Here is a 26,593-nt window from a genome sequence, read left to right on the forward strand (position 1 = left end):
CCTCATGGAGGCTTTCCTTTGTTTGGCTTCCAGGCCGTCCCACCAACACTCACCTAGTACCTCAGCCTCGGTGTGCAGCGCACCCCCAGCACCAGGCTCTGCCCAGCACCGCTCCCCATCGCCAGTGCCCAAAAAGTAAACAAAGAAGCACAGCTCCCTGGCACTGAGCAAGAAGGGCCATGGAACATGGGGTAAAGGACCCAGTTCGGGCCACCCTGCCACTCCGGAGCCACATGGACGTGCCTTCCCAGTCAGGGCCCTTAGCCCCTTAAAGGATCCACCACCGACTCCCGGGAGTGATAGGGAATCCAAACCCCTGACGGTACCGAGAGAGCAGAGGCCTCCGTCCGCGCCGCCGGCACTGCACGTGCCACAGGAAACTGCAACAGCTCCCCACGAGAGCAAGCGAGCTGCTAAGACCCCGTAGGGAGCAGTGGAGCACCTCTGATCCCCTGAGACAAGGCAGTGCTCTCCTCCACCCTGAAGATCTCCGGAGTCGGAGACCAGGTCCTCTGAGGCTCGCCCTCGTTCACCGCATTGCGATCCCCACCATTTCTACGTGGATGACCTAAGGGAGGCGCCGGTCTCTGTATTGCCGGTACCATTCACCCTCCCCGCAGGTTGTCCTCTCTGTGCAGCTTTCAGTCGCCTGCCTCTTGGGAGCACTCCCCATCCTGATTCTGGTCCCCCCAGCCCTGGCACCAGTCCCCTCGGTACTGGCACCGATCCTCTCACTCCAGGCACCAGTCTCCAGCGGCAGTGGCTCCACCATGGTCACTGAAAGGGGATTTCTCTGGAACGGAAAGGCAGTTCAGCCCCTCGCCCAGACTCCATCGGCCCAATTGGTCTCCCAAGGCCGCATCAAGATCGATGACACTTCCTTGGCAGCACAGCCAGTGACCAGCACAGTGGCCTGATTGGCGTCATGCTTGGAGGTAGGGGTAGGGGAGACCACACCCACCTTTAAACCTCCCTCCCGCATGCACCTCCTCCGGTGATACAGTCGTCATCTTCATCCCTGGATGAGATGGTTACGGGACCCTCAAGAGCCAGCCCACCTGACAACTTTAAAGAACACCAGGCCCTGCTTCGATGAGTGGCTGAGAGCTTGGGCCTAGAGGTGGAGGAGATGGCCAAGTAGGTGGAGACCTTGTTCAGTGTCCTCTCAGCCTCTATCCCAGCCCATGTTTCACTACAAGTGCATGACAGGGTCCTCAAAATTGCCAAGACCCTCTGGAAAACCTTGTCTTCCATCCTTCCCACCTCCAAAAGGACCAGAAAGAAGTACTTTGTCCCAGCCAAAGGGTTCGAGTACCTTTATACCCACCCACCTCCGGACTTGCTGGTTGTCTCTGCGGCCAACAAAAAAGACAAGTGAGGCACACCAGCTCAACTCCCCAAAATAAAGAGGCGAAAAGATTGGACCTTTTTGGGAGATAAATTTATTGCACTGCCAGCCTACAATTCCAGATGGCGAACCATCAGGCCCTTTTGGGCAGGTACAATTTTAATTCATGATTCTCCCTCCATAAGTTCAAGGAGTCCCTCCTGCAGGTTTTGGCCCAAGAATTTGGCACCCTGGTGGAGGAAGGCACCGCAGCGGCTAGATGCTTCCTTCAGGTGGCATGGGACTCAGCGGCTAAGGTGGTTGCAGCGGCGGTGGTTATGAGACGCATCTCCTGGCTTCAGACCACTGGCCTTTTCCAAGAGATGCAGATCTCGATCCATTCCTCCCATTCAAGATCCAGATCTCCCATTCAATGGGAATGGTCTCTTCTCCAAACAAATGGATATGAGGTTGCATGGGTTGAAGGACACTCGGGACACCCTTCACTCGCTGGGCATGCATATGCTGCAGTCTGCACAGAAGCATTTCCGGCTGCCCCCGCCACCAAGGCCTTGGCAGCCTCGTCAGGGGTCTGCTAGGAGAAGGGACAGATACACAAGTTTTAGTCGTCACCACCCTTCCTCCTCCCACTCACCCATGCAGCCTGGCCTGGCGAAGCATCCCGGGGGCCAGAAGTGCTCATTTTGAAGGTGCACCTGAAAGCAATGCCCCAGTCAATTCCCTGTCCTTTCCTCAACTGTCTTCATCCCTACCACTCGGTCTGGTTGCGGGTCACTTCGGACTGCTGGGTGCTGGACATAGTATCTCGGGGCTATATCCTGCAATTTTCGACCGCCCCTCCCTCCCTCCCCCGCTCTTTCCTGTTCCTCTTCAGGAACACTTCTCATGATCAACTCCTCATTCAAGAGGTCGAGAACCTCCTGCACCTAGGGGCAGTGGAGGAGATCCCTCAGAACATGAAAGGAAAAGGGTTCTATTCCCACTACTCCCTAATTCTGAAAGGGGGCCTCAGACCCATCCTGGACCTGTGTTGCCTCAACAAGTCTCTCCAAAAAGTTGAAGTTTCGCATGGTCTCCCTGGCCTTTGTCATCCCCTCCCTGGATCCAGGAGACTAGTACACCACCCTCAACTTAAAGCACACTTATTTCATATTTGTATATTCCCAGGTCACAGACACATCCTCCATTTCATAGTGGGCAGGCACCATTTTTAATTCACAGTGCTGCCCTTTGGCCTCTCATTGGCCAGGGTGTATGCCATTCATCTGATAGCCATGCAACTGCCTGGAACCAGGAAAGTCGTGGCGGATCACCTCAGCAGGACTTACTTCTCTCACCATGAGTGGTCGCTCCATCCAGAGATGGTCGGCATAATCTTCCAGAGGTGGGGGACTCCCCAGGTGGACCTGTTTGCATCCAGGCAGAACAGAAAGTGCCACGTGTTTTGTTTGATCTGGGGAATGGACAAGGGCTCCCTGTTAGATGCCTTTCTCATTCCATGGTCAGGGGGACTGATGTATGCCTTCCTGCCAGTGCTGCTGATTCACAGAGTCCTTGTGAAGATCAGGCAAGATAGGGCAAAAGTTATCCTAATAGCCCCTTCGTGGCCTCTTTTGCACTGGTTCGGCACATTGCCAAGCCTTTCGGTAGCCACCCCGCTGCAGCTGCCCCTCTGGCCGGATCACAGAGCCATGGCAGCCTTTTGCATCCCAACCTGGCAGTGCTGCATTTGATGGCTTGGCTACTGCATGGCTAAGCACAGACAAATGGGCATGCTCGGCCCTTGTCCAGAAGGTCTTGCTGGGTAGCAGGAAACCCTCCACCAGAGTGACTTACCTGGCTAAATGGAAAAGATTCATGTGCTGGGCCATGCTTCAGGAGATTCTGGATTACCTGCTGCACCTCAAACTCCAAGGTTTGTCCCTGTCATCAATCAAGGTCCACCTGGTCACTATATGGGCTTTCCATCCTCCATTCCAAGGCAGGTCAATCTTTGCTCACAACATGATGGCACAGTTTTTGAAAAGTCTGGAGCATCTCTACCCACATGTCCAGGAAACTGTCCCTCCTGGGACCTGAATCTCGTGTTGTTGACGTTCATGGGGGGTCTCCATTTGAGTCTCTGGCTTTCTGCTCTCTCCTATTTCTAGCCTGGAAAGTTTCATTCCCGGTTGCGATTATGTCAGCCTGCAGGGTGTCTGCGATCAGGGCGCTTATTTCGGAGCCGCCCTATACAGTCTTCTACAAGGATAAGTTCCTTCTGCGACCGCACCCATCATTTCTGCCCAAGGTCATTTCCCAGTTTCATATTAGCCAGGATATATACTTGTCCATCTTCTTTCCAAAGCTTCATGCATCAGATGAGGAGTGCAGGCTACACATCTTGGATGTCAGGAGGGTGCTGGCATTCTATATAGATAGAACAAGGCCGTTCCATAAGCCAACGCAGTTGTGTGTAGTGGTGGCAGACAGAATGAAAGGTTGCCCGGTGTCTGCTCAGAGGATTTCGTCCTGGATCACAGTCTGCATCTGCTACTGCTCTGAGCTGGCCAAAGTGCCTCCGCCGGCAATCATGACGACACACTTGACTAGGGCACAAGCGTCATCAGCGGCCTTTCTGGCACAGGTACCAGTCCAAGAGATCTGTAGAGCCCCTACCTGGTCGTCTGTCCACATGTTCATGTCTCATTATGCGCTTACCCAGAAAGCTCAAGACGATGCTGGCTTTGGCAGAGCAGTGCTGCAAACTGCAAGACCACGCACTCTGAACCCATCTCCATTGATACTGCTTGTGCGTCACCTAGAATGGAATCGACATGAGCAGTCACTTGCAGAAGAAAAACCAGTTATCCACCTTTGTTGTAATGATTGTTCTTCGAGATGTGGTGCTCAATGTCTATTCCATTACTCACCCTCTTTCCCCTCTGTCGGAGTTGTCGGCAAGAAGAAACTGAGAGGGTTTAGGGCTGGTGGCACCTGATATACCAACACATGAGCATGGCACTCAAGGGGACGCCACAGCTGGTCCTACGGATACTGCTAAGGCAAAAATCTCAGATGACCGCGCACACACACCTAGAACGGAATGGACATGAGCAACACATCTCGAAGAACAATGGTTACGAAAAAAGTGGGTAACCATTTTATTTGCACAGCTGTAACTGGGGATAGAATTCAGCCCAATATGGTCAGCCCTGGAAGTGGCTGAAGAATTTAAGTAACTTGTTGTTTTAATGCATTATTTTTTTAGCCCTAGAGCAGGTGACACTTAAGAGTTAAAAAAACAAAACATTCAAAAAACCATACAGCTGGAAAGGCAGAGACACCAGGATGTTTGCACATTTGTAACCGTTTGGCAGTAGATGTACTACACTGGTGATGTAATCTGTATGGCATTTCCAGTATTTTAGATTCAAAGGAAAGCATAATTTTCCATGTAAACACGGAGTCTGACATTTAGTTTTGCTGTTTGTTTTAATGGTTGCCTCAGTAACCAATAAATAGTTTGTGCTGAGTGCTTTAACAGCCAGTCATTTTGTAGAAATGAGAGTTGTCTAATCCTCCTGCAACCCCTCAATTGCTGCCTCATGGTTTAGGTGGCTACTTTCCTGGTGCTGTTGTTAAAGTGGTATTGGCTGAGCTTCTAGGATAAGATCTACCTTTTTTTTTTTTTTTTCCTCCCAGAAGTTTACAGCCCAGGAAGAAAATGTTACACTTGTGTGAAACGTGGTCTCATAAGCCTGCCATGGAGTGCTCTGTTCCATGCAAATCTTCAGAACCCTTTTTTGAAAGTGATTGATATCAATGAGGAAATGTGTGGAATTTAAGACATTTTTATCAATCAGTAAGTTTGCTACCAAGAATTGGCTTTAAAAAAAAATCTGTGCAGAACCAAAGCTTCCCAAAACAAAATTGAAAACAAGATTTTGTAAAAGCAATTAGAGCTGATACAGCCATCAAGAAGAGAACAACAACTTTTCACCATTTTATTATGTGGGATTCACTTCTCAACATAAACAGTTCTCTTCAGTGTCCTAATTGATTTCCAACTTTTATTTTAATTCATAGAGCCTAATCTCCGGGATACTTTATGAAAGCATACTACACCCAGAGGGCAAGAGATTTTACCACCATGTTTTGCCTCAGTTGAGTCATAGTGTCCACCTGGAAGAATTTTTTTTTAAAGAAAGTTTTACTCAAGCATGGACAATATATTTCCTTTTAACTTAACAGCTTTCTGCCAGCTGTGCTCTCATAGCTGTTGGGGGAAGCATCAGTAAGGTAAATGTACTTAGCCCACTAGAAGACAGGTACAGAAAATGATTGAGTAATTGTCAAAATCTATTGAAGTAAACTCTGAGGCTACAGCCATTACCTTTATGATGACATATTGTGAGGGAAGCTCACCTATTATACTAGTCTGAGGCACTGATGCCTGACAGACTTCTTTAGGGTCCTTTTTATATTTTATTTGACATATATTATGTTAACTTTGACAAATCCCCATATGTTATCACATCACAAAATTGGCACGAGGTGGTCCCTTCTTGGCAGTTTCAGAAGGGAGGCCAGAGCTGAATGGTCAATGGAGACTAAACTCCCCGTCACACTATAAGGGTATGTCTGCACTGCAGTCAGAAGGTGTGACTGTAAGCCCCTGTGGCTTTGAATGTCAACAGTAAGTTTTAGCAAATAGAGTTAGTGAATATCAGTTTTATTTCTTACACACACATATGTGAACACATATGGTCTCTAGAGTAAAAAAAAGTCATAGTTCATTAATTTTCTCTTAAAATAAAAATCAACAAATAAATTAGTAGAAAATATACAGAGAGGAGCATGAAAGTTGAGAATTTTCTTCTTGAAAAGTCTCTGGTATTCTTTCTATTATCCTAGCCTATGGTGAATAGCTCACCTTTCATGCTCCTCTCTGTATATTTTCTACTAGTTTATTTGTTGATATTTTTAAGAAGAAAATTAATGGACTATAACTTTTTTTTTACTCTAGAGACCATATGTGTTCCTGTGTTTTAATAAAAGGTTGTAAAAGCGACATTCATTTATAACATTTGGAAGATTATTCATGGAAAAATTATGCAAAGGAAAAAACAGTATAATCCTCTGGGATATTAAAGATATGTGGTAAAGTTTTCCAAATGCTCTTGCCATAGTTCTCTAAACAGCACTCATCACATTCTTCTGCGTTTCTCAAGTTACCCAATGTAAACAGTTTTTTTTAATAATGTTTTGATAGTTTTATACATTATTTTCTTGTACATGTCAGCATAGTCTTGACAATGATGTTGAGAAATAATGAAAACCAAATTTGCCTTTCTCCATGCCAGGTAACTGGAAAATCCTGCTAAAAGTGCTTTGTCTCCCTGAAAGCCATAATGATAGAATAGCAATCATGGTAACAGTATGCACTAGGGTAGGGGCCAAGGAGAATAAATAGGAGACTTTTCAGTAGCAGATGATCTCATTTAATGGAAAAAAGCACCAAAAATCACTTGATCTCAACTGAATTTAGAGACTGGAACTTCACTGTTGAGCAACAAGGCTAGGCATTTGCAACACACCAAGCAGGGTCTGGGATAGTGGTCTACACTCTGAAATAAAACCTAATAAATTATATGAGCTTTATTCTTTTTACAGGGAAGTCTCTTGCTGGGGGTAATGTTGAGCAACAGATTTTTCATGTCGTCAGTTTCAAAAAAGCACCTTGATGCTTTCTGGTGGAAAATATCTCTTTATGATGTGTTTCTACAATGCCTAGCACAATGGGGTTGGAACTCTTATGCACTACTGCAGTACAGATAAATAATAATAATGGAGAGAGAGAGCCCTGCAAATCTGTGAATATCCACTTTATATCCAGGGATATCTGCATCTGGATGCAGAGATCCACAGACCATGTTTGTGGATCATGGATCAGACGCAGATACATATTTTGTATCCATGCAGGGCTCTATTCATAGGCATTCATCTCTGATTGCGCATATGCAAAATCAGCAGCTGTGTTGCAAAATTCACTGTCAAGAACACCCACCCACATGTATGAAAATAAGAGTTGGGCCAATGGGCTCTGTTTTCAAAGGGTAACTTAAGCCCCTCTTTACTATTAATAAGAGTTGTGCAGCCAAATCCTTGAGTGCTCCACTGAAGAATGATTCACTCCTCATGGTCAGCATTAGGGCACTGAGACTCTTAATACTCACATACAAGTCTGACAGCTTACTCCAGTGTGCAGGCATTCTTATAGCTGGAGCACTATAGGTTGCACGAGCATTATCACCATTATAACCAGCTGTTTTCATTCTCTTGTAACTTTCATTAACTGTCACAGGCCTTGTGTCGGCTCGACATTTTTTGGAAGTTGGAGCTAATACAAATATTTCATCCTTGGGGGGGAAAAGAGTAAAAAAATATATTTTCCACATTATAAAAATATAATTGCAATTTTTTAAAATAGCACTAACACCAACAGCTGAAATGGGAAAGCTGGAATTCAGCAGCAGTTTAGTCTTCACTGGCAGAAAGTGGCTTTGAGTCTTCCAGTGAAAAATTGGTTTTGCTTTCATGGAATTAAGATTCAAAAGTGTCTTTGTATGGGTATGCTGTCATACAGTGGATATGGGTTTTTTTTAGCTGCTTTTATCAGTGGTCTAAGGAGAGAAAGATGCATTATGCATTTATGTAGAGCTGATCTACATGTGCAGTGAATGCGTGCAGCTTCTGGGCTCTGCATTGATCTGGACTTTTATTCACAAGACCACGCTTTGTTGATTGATACAGTGCTGATGAGATTTAACTGTATAATTCAAGGATCCATGGTTGCAGACCTTTCCTGGGGAAATTTTCCTCCAGTTACAAAGTACTGTGTAACTACAGTACTGGATAAAATAAATGCTGGGTGCTTTGATTTCTGGAACTGAGTCAAAAAGGGCATCTTAAGATATGGATTTGAATTGGGTTTAAATTAGGTTCAAGTTTTAACTGTATTCCATAAAAGTCTTATGAGCTTTTTTTTTAACATTTTGGCCTAAATGGGCAGTGGGAAAACCTGACGGTCAGAAATGTCTTGGTAAACTAATTCCTTCAGTTTTTTGTTTGTTTGTTGGTATGTGTGTTTCATCACTAATCTGTATTTGGAATCAATTTAGAGCTGATGCATTTTATTCTGTAACTGTATTTTTGAATATGTGGTGGCCTCGTGCATGTTCCCTATTATGTTAAAATGTTTAAAATTACCACCGTACGCCAGTTACATTGCTACTAGCTACATTTTGCTCTCTGTGTCAGTATTATAATAAGCATACATAGAACAAGCAAGATGCTGTCTTTCATCCTCGCTAGTAAGAGATAATTTAAAAAATAAACTTTAATCCAGTATCCACCTCGAAAACCTATGATAAACATTTCTTGTTCCCTTTAGCTGGAGAGAGTTTTAGAAGGAAAAAACCCCTTGTTTGACAATTTCTAAGACGGTATTAAAGAAATCATAACTATCCTTTGGGGTAAAAGAGAAAAATGTAGTTAGTATGCGCTGGAGCTGTTATTGCTGCTATTGTTAAAGTGCAATCCCATTTAATCACAGATGGACTTTGGGATTCAGTTGGAGATGGCAGGGGTGGCAATGTCATGTGGATCCCCCACTCTAGCCCAGTTCAGTCAGGACATCTCTCAGCATCAGGATGACGAAGGCTCAGGGTCCCAACAAACAATGGGAGTAGCAGCCAGGATCCTGACACTCACTCCACTAGCCTCCCTTTGCTCTTCTCTATTTTCCCTCCAGAGTCCCCTTCTTTAAGGACCCACAAAAAGAATGGTGGGTGGAATAGCCTGTCCCCTCATTTGTTTTGTCCACCAGGTTAGGCCTAATGTCTGACGCACCAGTTTCCACATTAATTTTCAGTTCCACATTTACCGTTTTTACTAAGCACAATATCAGCACACTCATTGATTAGGCCTTTTTCTTTACACTAATTTAGTCTTTGTCTCCTTTTCATACCTTTTCCCATTAACATTTGTTGTTATAAGTTATTGTGACATCTTCAGAACTTTCACTTACTCTTTTCCGTTGAGTTTATAATTTGGGTAAATAGGTAGGCCCAATTATTACAACATATGACTCTCATTGATTTTAATAGCCACCCTACAGCTAAAACCCAGACATCACTTAACAGTGTAATTGGAACAAAATATTCTCCACTTCCTAAGAGAACCCTACAATGTGCAGTCAAAAACTGGAGAAGCAGATGCCATAATCTCTATAACTGGGCATGCAACTTCCGGTAATCTGGTATTTCATCTGATCTCACATAGGTAAACCAAGTTAGGCCTGGGCATTATTCCCATAGAAAAATCCAAGAAAAATCCAGATTCTGCAGAAATTGATATTGGTGATTCAGTAGGGAATATCTTTTCTTCCAAGTCAATACTGACCTCAGTGCTCCAGCATTATTCTAGGGTGTACTATGCTGCTGGAGGGGTCATCTGTAAAATAGGATATTAAATGGAGGTCCTAGCCATTTATGGATAAAAACTAAGGATAGTTGTTTACAAGTTCAATGCTAAATTTAATGAACATTAGTAGCAATTTTATATTTATTGATAACACGTTCCATTCTCCTTTCAAGAATTATTTCTAATAATTTATTGAAAAAGAAGCAAATCAAATGAAGAGGCTGCTCAGAAACAAGTTCCCAATCCATCATTACTTTCTAACCTAAATGCTTGTACTGTATAAGTAGCTTTTACCAGTATACTAAAAAGCGCCAGACAGTTTCATTGCAGTGACAACTATGGTCTGTAAAGATCAGAATGATTGACAAAGATGGATCAAATTACTAGATGCTAACTATATTCAGTTACAAGTAGAAACCCAGATACTTGATACAGGTATAGGAATCCTGAAATGAGCTCCAGTTGACTGAACATTTGAGGGATTAGAGTACAGTGACAGCATCCATATTAGGTATGACAGATATTCCTAATCATCTTCATTACAGAAGTTTTTTGTAGCAGGCAATAAAGCAGGGCCTGCAGTATTACTTTCACTGGATATTTCTAATTGATCATCCTTAAATTATTTATGTAAATAATGGAATGTAACAGGGTCCACTAATGTTTGGAGAAAGCGTCTCCCAAAGCATTACTTCTAAATAATAAATAAGAGAAAAATTCATATTCAGACAGGGAATGCATACTATTGTTTGATAGTTAATTTACCTTATCTTGGCTTTGTAGCTTTAATTACATTGAGTCTGTACATTGTGAATGACTGCAGAAATTAATAACAGGACTTCTATGAATTTTATTTGGAAGTTTTCAATTTTTTTCTGCATGCAAATAGAATAAAATACCAGAAGGCACATCAATATGTGCATTGGATTCTCAGATGTTGCCTTTCTAGCCATGCTGTATAAAGGAAGAAACATGCCAATATGAGCCTGTGTCTTATAGTGTTCCAACCCTTATTAGTTACAGCAAACACAAAAAGCAATAGTTTTTGGGTTTCATTTAAAATGAATCACTTCTACTGACCCGCCTCCCTCCATTAGAGACTATAAATAATCTACTAACAAGGTGTCAATCCCATGGTAAAAGAAGAGCAGGAATTTCCTGTAGGGAGACGAAACAGCATTTTCTGGGTTCTGTCTCTGCTCAGCATCCTGGACAGTTTGATAAAATATGCATTACTTTCTTTTAAGTTTGACTGAGTTTAGTGCTGGGAACTATTCATCCATCGAATAGTTACAGCACCGGCAGCAGCCATGCAAGCCTCCCCACCCTATCTTACCGCTCAGGATAACCTGTCTCCTGTTCATTCAGTAGTCTCACAACAGATACTACCATTAGGGAGATCAGTTGTGATATGGACTGGTTCATCAGGAACTGGAATTAGACAATAACCTCATTTCACAAGACTGATGAAATAGTAACGACTGTCAGTCACTACCAGATGGTCAGATTTGAACTGGTGCCCTAAGGTGAAAGGCCCCATATCCCCCTTCTGCTTTCACCCTCCCCCACAAGCCAGTTATTCTCTCAACATGAGCCTGATTGGAACAAATACTTTAGAGGTGAAAGGCTCCATAACCTATCCCCAATCTGAGTTATCCAGTCCTCTTGCATATATTAAGAGGGGTTTCACCATTTTTTTTAACCAGGTTTAGTTTTTAGTGTTTTGGTGTCTTAATATCTGCTCGATCTGAAAGCTCTTTTAGTCTCCTTAAAAGGAATTATAATTAGGGTTCCCTGTCTACTGCAGAAGTCACGGATTCTGTGACTTTTTGCAACCTCCGTGACTTCTGCAGTGGCCAGTGTGGCTGACTTCAGGGCCTCAGGTGCTGCTCAGGTGGCCCCAGGGACAGCCACACCTGATGCTGCTGGAGCAGCTCTGCAGCCAGCCACTTGGGCAGCCCTGCAGCCAGCCACACTGGCTGCTGCTGGAGTAGCCACAGAGCCAGTTTTCCTAGCCTCTGCTCAGGCAGCCCCAGGGTGGCCGGAGCAGCCGCTGCTGGTGGTCCCCCGGTGGCCGGAGCAGCTGCTGCTCAGCGGACCCTGGGCAGCTGATGCTGTTGGCCCGGGCTGCCCCCCAGTGCACTCACGCCCAGCAGAACCCCGCCCCACAATTTAGTCCGGGGTATTTATAGTATAAGTCATGGACCGGTCATGGGGCCAAGAATTTTTGTTTATTGCCCATTACCTGTCCAAAAAATATCCATGACTAAATCATAGCCTTAATTATAATCATTGCAACTTTAAATCTTAATATTTTTGTTCAAGGGCTTCTATTTATTCACAATCTTGTGAATTGCACCCTCTGCTGCCTTAAGAGGGTACTATTTCCAAGAGTGTGACTCTACAGAAGAAACTCTTAATGAAATATATTTAATGTGATATGTAATTTCTTTCTCCTCATTTTGATTGGCATAGCACTTGAACCTATAAGTTATTTAAAACACTTATCTCAAGCACAATGTGGCTCTATTTGTGCACAACTTTGATCAACTTCACAGTGACTTATTTATGACTATTTCAGGACAGAATTTTCCCTTGCTGTTCATTTTCTGAGGGAAAGTTTTTGGGTTTTTTTTTTTTTGTGCAGTGGATTGCTACAGATTTTAAGACATTTAATTGCTTTGAGCTAACTGACTTTTCACATTAGAAAACAAAGAAAAGTTACAAAGAACTTAGACCCTCAGAACTGTGGAGTTTTAGAAAATTTTTAATTATATTTTGAGATCCTATTGTATAGCAACTGTGTGTAAATGACTTTTTATCATGTGACTCGCATTGCTAAATTGGAAACTACACTATAGCAACAACTAAATCTTTTTTGGTCAGGAAACAAAATATCTAGATCTCCAGAATGGAAGTTGAATTCATCTTCATGTTAAACAGCTATGAATTGCAATGAACTATCATATATGCACTTTGTAATAGAATGTATGCTGAGGGAGGGATTTCCTTGACCAAAGTTAAAACCCCTTATTTTATCTGCCAGAGGTTGAGTGAAATAGAAACTTTGGTTATACTTTGTGACAACTAACAGTGCTGATTTTAATCATTTCCGTCTTGTCCAGATCTTTTCAGAGGGTGGCCACCATTATTTCAAGGTTCCATTAAAAAAATGTACTGTTCCATTACATTTAGTTTGCTTACTCTGTGACCAGCAAGTTCTTTGTTATACATAGAAAGAATAGCTATGCCTGAAGAAGTCCTTTCCTTGTGGTCCTTTTCTTGGTAAAAATGTTTACTTACCTATTTGTACTGCTTCATCGTGTTTGTAAGCATCGGATTCTGTTCTTCCACGTATGTACTAAATTCTATAAATGCAGAGTATAACTGTTATTTCATCTTACCTGTACAGAAGCTCCAATTTGGTAAGTGTCATGTATTTTCATTCATGTGATAAAAAAGTTGTAGCAAGGACAAATGCAACAGAGAACACATTCAGATGAGCATTGGGAAAAAAGGTGAAAGACAAAAGCAAATAAATTCTCTCTTTGTGTGTACCCACCAAATGATGATGCAGTAAATGATACGTTTAAAGTGTTTATTTCCTCTCTTTTGGTTATAAGGACCAATGTCATCTCTCTCCTTCCACAATATTGGTTTGTCCCTATGCACTTTCTTTGTCCAACTAAAAAGTAGGATAAAAGGTGCTCCTGGGAAGCTGAACAGTTAGTTTTCCCATTGCTGACACTGAGAAGCCACTGTAATTTGCTCCTACTGATGGCACAGCTCATGGTAGCATCTTTGAGCCTACAATATGGAGAAATTACAGTGTAAATAATCTTTCACCAAGGTCTATCTGTTTCGCCTAAATAAGTAAAACTCCAGGCTGACGACTGGACAGTAAAAAGTCCTGGATCTATTTTATAATATCAACTCTTTTCCAGTTAGCAGCTCCCTCTTATTAATGGATGCACTGTTCTTTCTTGAGGAAGCAACTGCTCTTTGACTCACTGCGGTCTGTGCCATGAGCTCTCAGGCCAAAGCAGGAGAAACTGTTGTGGAACAAATTCTATGCCTGTCCTGTTCATGGTGTTTGGCCTGTGTGGCAGATGCCCAGCTGTTCCTGATATTAGCCTTTCTCCAAACCCAACTCTTACATTATGAAGTGGAATGTTCTTCTGCCTCAATTTAGGAACATTTTAAACCAAAGCTCCTCTATATGGGTGCTGATGGCACCTATCTATTTCCAGCACATATATGTCCAAACCAAAAAGATATCTCAGCTTTAAACTTGGGATGAGGAGAGGGGGACGTTTGGTCAGTTAGACATGGCTTTTCATATCACAAAATTTCCATCGCAGTTGGTCCCCTAGGGGCATTTTCAGCAGAGAGGCCACAGATGCTAAGCTCTTCTCAAACCCTCAAGAAGTGTTCTCTGTAGAATACTGGGGAAGCTTGCACTACTGCTGCCTGAGCTGTACCTGAACTGGGGACCATGTGAGCAGCCTCTTCCAAGGCCATCCCTCTGGAGTCTGTCACCAGTGGTAAAGTCACAACTAAACAGTTTAAAAGTGAAATAGAACTGTTTACTGTGAAACAAAGAACAGCCTCAAGTGCAGTAACCTACCTCCAAAGACATAAGAAATTGCTAACTGTGTTGTTCTCTGCTTCCTGGTCAAGATCATGCAAGCCTCTTGCAAACAGCATTCAGGAGGAGGGATGAGAGCAGCCTTGCATGGTGACTATGGACCCTGATAAAATCTGGGAAATGAGAAGGAGGATAATTTTCAGTGAGACTTTCCTAAATTCCCAAAGATCATAGATAATTGAGAAATAACACATCTGTCTGGCTGTAAGCTACGTGAAAAGTCCCCGCTTTCTCTCAGATATTCATGCTATGAGTCAATATGAGCAAACTGTTTACAGCTGGATGGGTTTCGAACCAAATTCAGAACATATGTTTTGTTAGACATGACTGCTTACCCTTGAAGCACAAACTGACTTTATGGCTGTGCAAGTTATGTGTTGGCAAATCCAACAGTTGTAAGTGGCCAAGACTTTTTGTGGGAGTCCATCATTAACAATATGTGCAGGAATGTTTTGAGGATGACTTCTATTTCCATTTTGCTTTAATTGGACGGATCCTTTATAAAAACAGATGGTGTAACCCAGTAGGCAAGAGACACTATTTCATAAATGCAGCTGCCTTTTGAGATCTGTAACAATTCAGTTTAAGTAGTGGCTGTTTAATCATCAGACCTTATTTCTGAAAATCTCTGCTGGATTTCTGAGCCCTCTCAAACACAGGAAATAACCAAAACCAGCCCCTGAAATTTCTGTTTTTTGCATCAGTTCAGCATTAATTTATTTCTACTTTTAGGTCCATCAGAGGTGTCAGCAACTGTGAGGTTCAGCAGGAGACCAACTTGTCCTGATGCCTCAGTGGCAGCCAGCCTCCCAACCCCTCCTGTACCAAGACACAGGAAGAGTAACAGCCTGGGAAACAAGTGGGTGCTCCACACTGTCTCAGCTTCTGTCAGTTCAAGCATCATTAGGGATTAATCCAGCAGTTGAAAGTTCTTAGATATTTCAGTCAGTTTTCCTCTTATGCCCCTCTCCCATTTCTAGTCCTATAGGAGTGATTCAGGCATTAGTTTGTGTGCTTCAGGATTTTCCAGAAAGATGTCTTAACACTTTTCTGTTTTGACTGAAACCATGCTTCCTGCTAGTGCCAGGAATAGTTGGCAATACTCACTTCAGACATTCACACAAATCAAAGTGGATAGTATAAGAATGGCACTGATGTGCATAACAGATTTTTAACATCTCAGTGATCCATCCAAGGAACGTTACAATCTCCTTGGCACGCACTATTGTTCTGAAAAGTTGTGGCCTTTCTGTACTGTATTAGCTGAATTGTATGGGTTAGAGAGAGACTCCCTCTTCACCATTTATTGAGGAAAACTCAGATCAGTGACAGCATCTCCTTTCTACATCTACCCAGTTTTACAAGAGGATGGACTGTGGCAGAGAGCTCATGTGACTTGTCCAGTATCACACAGTGTCTGTTGATAAGGTTAACTGAGGATCATTCAGCAGTGAATTATCTGTGTAGTATGCAGTCTCCTATCTATGCTTCTTACCACTAGATTACACAGCCTCTATACAGTGAGGAGTCAGAGCAAATAAATTAAAAGTAATAAATTCCCATCTGCACAAATATAACAATTGTTAACTATACACACTACTAAATCCAAAGCCTGATTAGGTTTAAATGCAGCATATGTATGAGCAGTAGGAAAATGTGAGAAGTCCCATTTAACTGCTTGCCATTAAAAAACTTATTGACAGTTATGATCATTGTATGGTGAGGCAAAGGCTGAGTGGGAAAAAAACAGGGATGAATGGATGTTATCAGATTACATAAGAGCTTTTGAATTTTTTTTCTTTCCCAACTTTCCAGTATGATGTGTCAGTTCAGTGTAGTTGAAAGTAAAAGTGCAACGTTTCCAACAGAGAAGCCACGCCACCTGCTGGATGACAGTGTCCTAGAATCCCACAGTCCTGTCAGAAACCACACTCTAAACTCAGTTTTCACCAATGGAATTTCCATAGGTAAGAACTCTATGGCTCGCTGAATTCTCTGCTTGTCTGTCTCTGCTGCTTGGAAATATGCAATGGCACCTATAACTACAGAAGCAGAAAGATTGTTTAGCTTCTAAACAAACAAAGACTGGTCACTTTTTTGGGAGGAAGTACATTGGAACCACCTCTCAGCTGCCCCGAGGCCTTGTGAACCCACTCAGTTTTTGTGCAGCTTAGCTCAACTCATCCACACAGATTTATTCTCCCCCCGCTAGAGATTGTCTTGCTAGAACAAGATAGAAAGGGTCTGGGGGAAGTTCTGCCAATGTCCATGCTGTACATAAATGGGATGTCAAACCAGCACTTTTTACCACCAAATAGCTCCCTAATGAAATGAGAATAAGTGTAAGAGCTATTTTTGCACAAGACCCATGTTTTTAACCTGTATTAGTGTAAAGTGAGGTTGGCCTGGGGTTTGTCCTATAATGAAGGCATTGCCAGGAGCAGATAGGAAGCAGAGTAACCTGAGCAAACCACAGTAAAAAGAAAGAAGAGCATTAGTGCACTATGCTTTTAAGAAGAAAAGGAGGACTTGTGGCACCTTAGAGACTAACCCATTTATTTGAGCGTGAGCTACAGAGCTCACGAAAGCTCATGCTCAAATAAATGGGTTAGTCTCTAAGGTGCTACAAGTCCTCCTTTTCTTTTTGCGAATACAGACTAACACGGCTGTTACTCTGAAACCTGTCATTATGCTTTTAAGGATAGGAACTGTTTAAAGAAGCTTACTGTCAATAATTAGAGCCATAAAACCTTTTCTAGTCTTTTACTGGTTTACTGTAGCTCAAGTCTATATGGAAGAAAATCAAAACAACTTATTCAAGATAGGAAAAATTGAGGTTTTCAATCTTTGCAGTTTTGAGGAAATTAATCTGAAACAAATGTCCATTCTAAAGACAGGACTGTGCAATAGGGTCATTTAAGCTACTCACGTGATCCTTCTGACCTTTGTCCCAGTTCTGGTTTGTTGTAAAAGAAAGCTGAAACAAAAAAGATTAACTGTGTCATTCACTGGTGTATTCCTCATGAAAATGTCACTGTTGTGCTGCTTGCAAAAGCAAATTGGCCTTAAAGTTAAGGCTGACAGTTTCCTTCCCAGACTAACATGCCAAGATGCCTTGTGATTAAATCAAATAGGAAATCTACATTGTTTCAGCCAGAGGCTGAATCATCAAAATTAAATTTACCTTACTCTTGCTGTCTTACTAGCAACTGCTAGCACATCACATAGCAATACTCCTGAGGGCATTCTGCACCAAAACAATTAAAAATTCTGTGCACAATATTTTAAAATTCTGCAAAATTCTACAAGTTTTATTTGTCACTAAATAAATGCAGAGGCTCCAGCATGACAGTGGGGAGCACAGGCCACTAGGTGCACAGAGGAGGAAGATCACCCTACGGCCCCCCCACACCCAGGACACAGACTCAGCGGTGAGGCTGCACCCAACCCTGACACAGCACAAGGCCTGGGCCTGTCCCAAAAACACCCTGGGGCCCTGCCCCTCTGTGCCAGGCACACCAGGTGTGGGCAGGCTTAACCAGTCAAGATCCAAGTGTGGGGGGCTCAGTGTGGTGGGATCCAGGTGTGGGGTGAGAGGATTTTGTGTGGGACAATCTGGGTGCAGGCAGCTCAGTGGGGGGTCTAGGTGTGGGGAGATCTGGATGCACAGGGGCTTGTTGGGGGGTTCCAGGTACAGGGGCAATGGGACTCTGCAGGGGTTTCCAGGTGAAGGTTGTTGGGGCTCAGCAGAGGGGTCTGGGTGTGGGGGGCTCAGTGGGGGAGTCTGGGTGCTGAGGGAGTGGGCTTGATGGGGTGAGGTCTGGTGCAGCTAGTTTGTGGTCAGTGGTGTGGGGGTCTAGATGTGGGGGCTCAGGGTGGTGCAGGGGGTGCTGCATCAGGGTGGGGGTTTGAGTGCACTCAGTGGGAGGCGGTCTGGGTGAAGGGGTGGGGGTCTGGAGGTGGGGGGGTCTGGCTGCAGGAGGGCTCCAGATGCAAGGGTTAAGGTTCAGTGGGGTGGGGTTCAGATATGGAGGGATAGGGGGGTTCTGGATATACTGGGTGAGGCTTGCAGGGGTATCTGGGTATGGGAGGTCCAGATGTACAGAGGTTGGGTGGATGTGGGAGCAGCTCCCTGTACAGTGACCCCTCCTGCCACAGCTGAGGAGTGATGGGGGCAGGCAGCAGGGGAGGATGCTGAGCTTTCTGCAGCTGGGGGAGGTTTCTGGGGGTGGGTCTGACACAGCCCCAGCCACTCTTTGCAGGGGAAGAGGAAGGTCCCATCCTCTCCTGCCTCCAGCCCAGCCAGGACTAGCAGCTGATCCTGGCTCAGGGTAGGAGCCACTGGCTGGGGTGTCCCTAGCCCCATGGTGATTGATCTCTCTGCCGGCTGCTCTGGGTGCCTGAAATGTTGTACCTGCGCTGCTAGGGAGTGGTGTGTGACTGCTCTTGCAGCTTCCTTTGCTTCCCTGTCAGAAAGTCATTTTTCTGTGGGGAAGCAAAGAAATCTGCGGGGGACATGAGTTCTGCACACGCACAGTAGTGCAGAATTCCCCCAGGAGTAACATAGGGCAAGTAACTCTGGTCTGTGTGAGACATCAACTACTTCATTAGGATTCTACAGAAGAAGGATGCTGGTGGCAGCAGGGTGTTATGGTCATAAAAGCATGACTGTGGGCTTATCTACACTGCATTAGTCCACTCCAGAAGGGTGTAAATTCTACTGCGCACTAGTGTGTCACAAACTAACTGGCCCATGAGGACCTTGCTGGCATGCAGTAAAAGTTCTCTAGTGCATGTTAATGTAGTCATGTTTCAAACAGTACTAAGAATCTGCACGGTAGTCAACAGAAAGTCAGTATCACAACCAGGCTTGAGTAGTCAGACCTAGTGGTCATAGCCGGAGTCAAGCCTAAAGCTGGAACCATAATCAGGAATCAAGCCAGAGATCGGAGCAGGAATCAGGAGTCAAGCTAGGGGTTGGAGCCAGAATAAGAGGTCGGACCAGGAATCTGAGTCAGAGTTGCAAATCGAGTCAGGAGTCTTGAGCCAGGGGTCAGAGCCAGGGCTAGAGTCAGATGCCAGGGGCAGGGATCAGGAACAGGACAATGAAGCAGGATCCAGGGACAAGTCAGAAAAGCAGGGCTTAGTAGTCAGGTGAGAAGGCAGGGTCTGATGTAGCAGCCAACCAGGAATTCACCCTGTTGCAGAGTCCACTTCTTGGGCCTCCTTTTGGTTTAAATAGTGCAGCTGAATCAATCAGTGAGCATGAGCCTGCCAGTCAGGACACCCGTGGGTGGTACCTCTGATGGGACCAGGGTTCCATTAGTCTCTCAGCCCCTAGCTACAAGCAGGGTACCAGGTGGCAGCCAGAATGCAAAGGCTGTCTGGGGAACTGCAGACCTAAGACCTGTGGATCCCACAGGCACTTCCTTATGTGATTTAGCCTATCCCTATAGTAGAAAGGAGATGGACAGGCTAGAAGTACTTTTGACCAAGAAGAACGTGGGATTTTCACTAAACTTCTGGATTCCTCTTAACCAAGAGGTAAATGCAGGATTGAGAGAGAGCCCACTCTGCTTTATACTCAGCATTAGCAGATCAGTCATTGACAGATTACAGCAAAATCTGTTTCTGCACAGCTGAGGCTACATTTCAGTCAGATGGCTATGCCAGGGTCAATGATAAGGTATGAGTGACATGAAGTGGACAGGGACCATTGATGTAAATGGCATCAAGCTAATATCACATGGCTCCAAACAGTGACACAGGACTAATGTGTTCTCCATGTTACAAATTCTGTTGCTTGATAAAAAGACAGTGACTGTCATCTCTAATAGCTTTATTTTAATTTTAAAATATTGGGGTAGAAATAATCCAAGGTCACTCTACAGACCTGACTTTATTCTGTCTTCCTGCAGTATTGAAGTTCTGTAGGAATAGCAGCAGCATGAAATTAAAACGAAAGGACACATTTAAACTATGTATATTTAAAATTACAGCAGCAGCAACCACCCATTCAGCAGAACTACACAGTGACAGGAAGGAGCATGTAATCTATTTCTGAAGTCAGATTTTATCCTGATCTCTAAAGATTGGAACTTTCAGACCTAGCTTCAGTGATCAGTTTCCATAGTACTGTGTCAAAATTCTCCTAGTGATTCCAGGTTCTTGCCATTTTAATTTTCCTTGAGCTTTTCACTTATCTATATTCTTCCTTTTCTAGGAAGTAGTGAAAGTTCAGAATTTAGTGAGGAGCTGTCTTCAGGGCTTGAAAGGTGAGTTATAACTCAGTGTCTTCATTTTCCTCACTCAATACCACATAAAATAACTAAGGGGCTAATTGTTTTTAGGGGCTAAGAAACTGTTACAATTGCCAAAATAGGGATATTCCAGTAACAGGAAAAATTCTGAATCAGGAGATCCTTCTCAAATCATTGGTAACTAATTCTTAGGAAGAGAAATGACAAACATTTTGAAGAAATGCATCATAAAAATATGTATTTTGGATTTCATAGAATCATAGAATATCAGGTTTGGAAGGGACCTCAGGAGGTTATCTAGTCCAACACCCTGCTCAAAGCGGGACCGATCCCCAATTAAATCATCCCAGCCAGGGCTTTGTCAAGCCTGACCTTAAAAACTTCTAAGGAAGGAGATTCTACCACCTCCCTAGGTAACTCATTCCAGTGCTTCACCACCCTCGTAGTGAAAAAGTTTTTCCTAATATCCAACCTAAATCTCCCCCATTGCAACTTGAGACCATTACTCCTTGTTCTGTCATAGGCAACCACTGAGAACAGTCTAGAGCCATCCTCTTTGGAACCCCCCTTCAGTGGCAGAATCTGAACTTCTAATTATAATTGTAATTTGATTACTATGTTGTTATCAAACTTAGGTTTGTGTGGACCATGCTGTTGAAGGGTCTTTAATTTAGCAGAGAAAAGCAGAAGGAGATCCAATGGCTGGAAGGTGAAGCTAGGCAAATTCAAACTGGAAAAAGTGCAAATTTTTGACACTGTGAGGGCAATTAATCATTGGAACAACTTAGTTGATGCATATGGGGGCTTCTCCATTACCTGGAGTCTTTAAATCAGGTTTGAATATCATTTTAAAACACTATGCTCTAACAGAAGGAGATGTTATTGGACTTGTTGCAGGAACCATTTGGTGAAATTCTCTAGTCTGTGTGATATGGGAGGTAAAACTAGATGGTCACAGTGGTCTCTTCTAACTTTCACAAAAAAAGAAAAGGAGGACTTGTGGCAGCTTAGAGACTAACCAATTTATTTTTTGCGAATACAGACTAACACGGCTGTTCTTCTAACTTTGAAATCTGTGAAATCTATAGCTTTAGGCAAACTGCCCAACTGACCAAAATACAGTACATTGAATTATCTGAATAGTGTAAATCCATAAAAAGGCTTTTCACAACCCTCATCACACATTCCAATTCTGAGGTCTCATTCTTATGATTCCTTTTGATCATGATGAGGATGGGAAATGTTACAAATGGAGCTCATGCTGGCTGTATGTGTTACTAATGTGTAAACTGATTAATCAGAAACTCTGCTTTATTCTTTTCCTCTTCTGCCCTCCCACTCCACTTCATGTGAACTATCTGAATAAAACAGTGTTTCAGGAAGGAGCAGCAGAGCATCTGCTTTGTCCTCATATCTTTGGGGGTCAATGGAGAGATTGCTTATAGTTTGCAGGACTTGCTGGATTAAAAGCTTTAAAAATAGTATTATCAATAAACTTTACCATAAATAAAAAGAGACTAGTGCCAAATTCTATATGTTTATGTGCCAGGCCAAATAATGCCAGAGTGTGTACAGGTTCCTGAATCCCCATGTCTAAACAATGCTCCAATAAATCCAATGCAACTAAATATGTATAATACTAAGACCACATCAGTTTTCAGAAGTATAAAAAGCTATGTTTAAGGCACCCACTCAGATTCCCACATCAGACTGGTTTTGTGACTCTAGATGGCAGGCAGTTGCTGAGGAATTTGGACCTTAGTATGTGAGCTTTTCTGTAAACTACTGATGAAACCTATACCTGTATATTTTTATACTGAAAAGGGATATTTACTCTTATTTGCTGTCAGAGGGAATTATTTTCTGTAGAGTTACATGTGCTTCTGTTTACAGCATGACTCCTTTCTGTGGGGAAATAAATCTAAGGTGAATCCATATGTCTGAGAAAACCTGCTTTACAATCCAAACATTGGTTTATTTTAAATCTTAAACATGTTGAATCGTCAGCTTGATACTCCAGGCCCTGATTATTGGGCACCTCACACAGCGGTATCCCTTTTGAACTTGTATTGGTACAAACATAGATTAAACAGTGGGGTCTGGGCAGGTACGGTAGCTTTTGTTTTTTTTCCAGGGTATGCATCAGCAATCCACATACAATGCAGTGCATGATCTGTTAAAGACCATTCATTATAGCCACAAACACCCACGGACTAAGTTTAGAACTGCTATACTTTATCACGTCAGTCCTTATAGGACTAAAGCTTCCTAAATACACATTAAAAATAGAGCATACACTTAATTCCTTTCCTTGATAATAGACTTAAGGATGTGCTATCTCTATCTCAATAAGAAACAAAAATCTAGGGAAAACACATCAGATAGTTAACAGAAGATAGGGAAACCACTTGCCAAACGGCCCCTTCCGGGCTACAGCTACTTGGTTGTGCCATACTTAAAGGGTCAGTTCCAGAAAGGCATGCAGGGAATAAAAATCCTGTAAGAGGGCAACCCTGCTCTGGGAAGAATTAGTAGAGCCCTGGAAGTCACTTAGGAAAATGTCCTGTGATAGGAACTGCTTTGGTGTTGTGCCTGTTATCAGCATATCATATGTATATCATTGAAATAATGAAACCCATTATATAGCATTTATGGGCAAATCCTAAGTTCAGGGCCCAATGGGGAGAAAATGGCATTTCAAAAAACCCTAATTTGTTATTCTTTTTGCAATATCTTTATAACTGTTTTGTTTATTTTGTTTGTTTCCTGAATTCCTCATGTCAGTTTTCGTATTATGGCAAGAATATGAATCCAAAGGTCAAATTCCTAAATAATCTATTCCCAAAATGAACACTCAGAATAATCCTTCCTTGTTAGAGATAAAAGTGGAGAGTAAATCCAAGTAAAAGGAAATATTTCATTCTGAGCTATGGAAAACAGATTCACAAACACATAGATTGTGAATTATTTTTTACCAGCAAATGCAAGCTGTGTGCAGTGTTCAACCTCAACCTGGATCTTTCCCTATGTTTGTTCATTCACAAAGATTAGTATTCCATAAAAACATTTTGCACTTCTTACAGATGTCGAAAATACTTGTTTTTATTACAAACGTGAAAATTAAATCTTTTCCATTTCTGAGTAAATACAGATGCCTTGTAGTCTTACTTAGAGATTAGTATCATATGTCTCTCTTACTTTATTCCTTATATGTTTTGAATGGATGTTCACCATAGCATTTATGGTATTAGAAAAGAACTCATGTTTAAATTTACAAACAGGGGTCGGCTGTATGCCACGCTGGGGCCTAACTGGCGAGTACCAATTCGGAATTCTCCCAGAAGTCGAAGCTGTGTCTACAGGTACAATTAGGTGGTGGGTCTGTTTCTCTCCGCATGCAGTGATGAATTCTCATTTGAGACTCTATATTTTCCTTAAGTAAACCAAATGCATCTTGTCTCCAGAAGTATCACTGGGTGAACAAACTAACTCACTGGGATTCTTTTTTCCTTCCATTTCTGCACAAAACGACCCCTGAGCTAATATAAGCTGTATGGGCTTAGCCAGAGGAGAGAAGAATATTTCGATAGAGATTCAACCAGTAAATACATCTGGCTTCCAAGCTTCAGAAGCTGATTGGTGTGGGCTTCTATGACATTGCATAAGCATGTTTGTCATGAAAGCTGGATGTTTTCTTGCTTAATTTGGGGGTTTAAATATATTAACTATGCAAAGAAAGTTTAAAGGATGGCTTCCTGTTCGTTCTGTATAATTTATTTCCTGAATTAAACTAGAAATACTCTTCATATATTGTCTGTTTAAGTCAGATAGAATATAGTGCATTGTACTGATTTTTGTACAACAAAGTCGTGTTAGCTTAGGCCATCAGTAAACTATATGGAACATCTGCAAAGCAGCATCAACATACCCTCCCACAAATCTTATTCACCAGTATACCTCACAAGCATCATACAATGTGGTAGGTAAGACTGGATTCCTGTCCAGTCTATGGAACTGCTAAGCAACTTTCTCCAGTTCCAGTGCACTGGGCGTACACACACCTAAGTGGAATGCACAGCTGCATCTACTTGCACAAGAAACAGGTAAAATAATAGAAATAACAAAAAGATGAAATTTATTACTTCAGTGGAAGTAGGATCAAGCCCTAGACTTTTCAGGAAGCCAAATCATAGAATATCAGGATTGGAAGGGACCTAGGGGGTCATCTAGTCCAACCTCCTGCTCAAAGCAGGACCGATCCCCAATTAAGCCTGACCTTAAAAACTTCTAAGGAAGGAGATTCCACCACCTCCCGAGGTAACGCATTCCAGGGTTTCACCACCCACCTAGTGAAAAAGTTTTTCCTAATATCCAACCTAAACCTCCCCCACTGCAACTTGAGACCATTACTCCTTGTTCTGTCATCTGCTACCACTGAAAATAGTCTAGATCCATCCTCTTTGGAACCACCTTTCAGGTAGTTGAAAGCAGCTATCAAATCCCCCCTCATTCTTCTCTTCTGTAGACTAAACAATCCCAGTTTCCTCAGCCTCTCCTCATAAGTCATGTGTTCCAGTCCCCTAATCATTATTGTTGCCCTCTGCTGGACTCTCTCCAATTTTTCCACATCCTTCTTGTAGTGTGGGGCCCAAAACTGGACACAGTACTCCAGATGAGGCCTCACCAATGTCGAATAGAGGGGAACGATCACGTCCCTCGATCTTCTGGCAATGCCCGTACTTATACATCCCAAAATGCCATTGGCCTTCTTGGCAACAAGGGCACACTGTTGACTCATATCTAGCTTCTTGTCCACTGTAACCCCTAGGTCCTTTTCTGCAGAACTGCTGCCTAGCCATTCGGTCCCTAGTCTGTAGCGGTGCATGGGATTCTTCCGTCCCAAGTGCAGGACTCTGCACTTGTCCTTGTTGAACCTCATCAGATTTCTTTTGGCCCAATCCTCCAATTTGTCTAGGTCCCTCTGTATCCTATCCCTACCCTCCAGCATATCTACCACTCCTCCCAGTTTTGTGTCGTCTGCAAACTTGCTGAGGGTACAATCCACACCATCCTCCAGATCATTTCTGAAGATACTGAACAAAACCGGCCCCAGGACCAACCCCTGGGGCACTCCACTTGATACTGGCTGCCAACTAGACATGGAGCCATTGATTACTACCCGTTGAGCCCGACAATCTAGCCAACTTTCCAGCCACCTTATAGTGCATTCATCCAGCCCATACTTCTTTAACTTGCTGGCAAGAATACTGTGGGAGACCGTGTCAAAAGGTTTGCTAAAGTCAAGGAACAACATGTCCACTGCTTTCCCTTCATCCACAGAACCAGTTATCTTGTCATAGAAGGCAATTAGATTAGTCAGGCATGACTTGCCTTTGATGAATCCATGCTGACTGTTCCTGATCACTTTCCTCTCCTCTAAGTGTTTCAGAATTGATTCCTTGGGGACCTCCTCCATGATTTTTCCGGGGACTGAGGTGAGGCTGACTGGTCTGTAGTTCCCAGGATCCTCCTTCTTCCCTTTTTTAAAGATGGGGACTACATTAGCCTTTTTCCAGTCGTCCGGGACTTCCCCCGATCGCCATGAGTTTTCAAAGATAATGGCCAATGGCTCTGCAATCACATCCGCCAACTCCTTTAGCACTCTCGGATGCAACGCATCCGGCCCCAAGGACTTGTGCACGTCCAGCTTTTCTAAATAGTACCGAATCACTTCTTTCTCCACAGAGGGCTGGTCACCTCCTCCCCATGCTGTGCTGCCCAGTGCAGTAGTCTGGGAGCTGACCTTGTTCGTGAAGACAGAGGCAAAAAAAGCATTGAGTACATTAGCTTTTTCCACATCCTCTGTCACTA

General features: G+C 43.2%; 1 protein-coding gene and 1 long non-coding RNA gene across 26 annotated transcripts in view; one reads left to right on the forward strand and one right to left on the reverse strand.

Annotated features, from left to right (window-relative positions):
• RALGPS1 (Ral GEF with PH domain and SH3 binding motif 1) overlaps window positions 1–26,593 on the forward strand; it is a 400,445-nt gene that overhangs the window by 357,327 nt on the left and 16,525 nt on the right. For 19 of the 24 annotated variants that reach the window (XM_073315016.2, XM_073315015.2, XM_078849159.1 and 16 more), the window contains 4 exons: window positions 15,195–15,321; window positions 16,278–16,429; window positions 20,686–20,737; window positions 24,004–24,084. In XM_073315016.2, the coding sequence (XP_073171117.2) occupies window positions 15,195–15,321; window positions 16,278–16,429; window positions 20,686–20,737; window positions 24,004–24,084 (412 nt within the window). Of the gene's footprint in view, window positions 1–15,194; window positions 15,322–16,277; window positions 16,430–20,685; window positions 20,738–24,003; window positions 24,098–26,593 lie in introns of all 24 variants that reach the window. The other 5 variants (XM_073315020.2, XM_073315022.2, XR_012155323.2 and 2 more) reach the window with 4 other exon arrangements.
• LOC140899442 (uncharacterized) lies at window positions 1,358–26,457 on the reverse strand. Of its 2 annotated transcripts, XR_012155326.2 has the most exons (6): window positions 26,114–26,457; window positions 17,392–17,439; window positions 14,442–14,575; window positions 7,567–13,621; window positions 2,677–4,148; window positions 1,358–1,922 (listed from the first exon to the last, which is right to left on the reverse strand). It is a non-coding gene; the product is annotated as an uncharacterized LOC140899442 (long non-coding RNA). The 2 variants fall into 2 exon arrangements; XR_012155325.2 differs by lacking the exon at window positions 26,114–26,457 and having other exon boundaries at window positions 17,392–18,143.

Source organism: Lepidochelys kempii, chromosome 16 (assembly GCF_965140285.1).
Source record: "Lepidochelys kempii isolate rLepKem1 chromosome 16, rLepKem1.hap1, whole genome shotgun sequence".
NCBI lineage: Eukaryota > Metazoa > Chordata > Testudines > Cheloniidae > Lepidochelys > Lepidochelys kempii.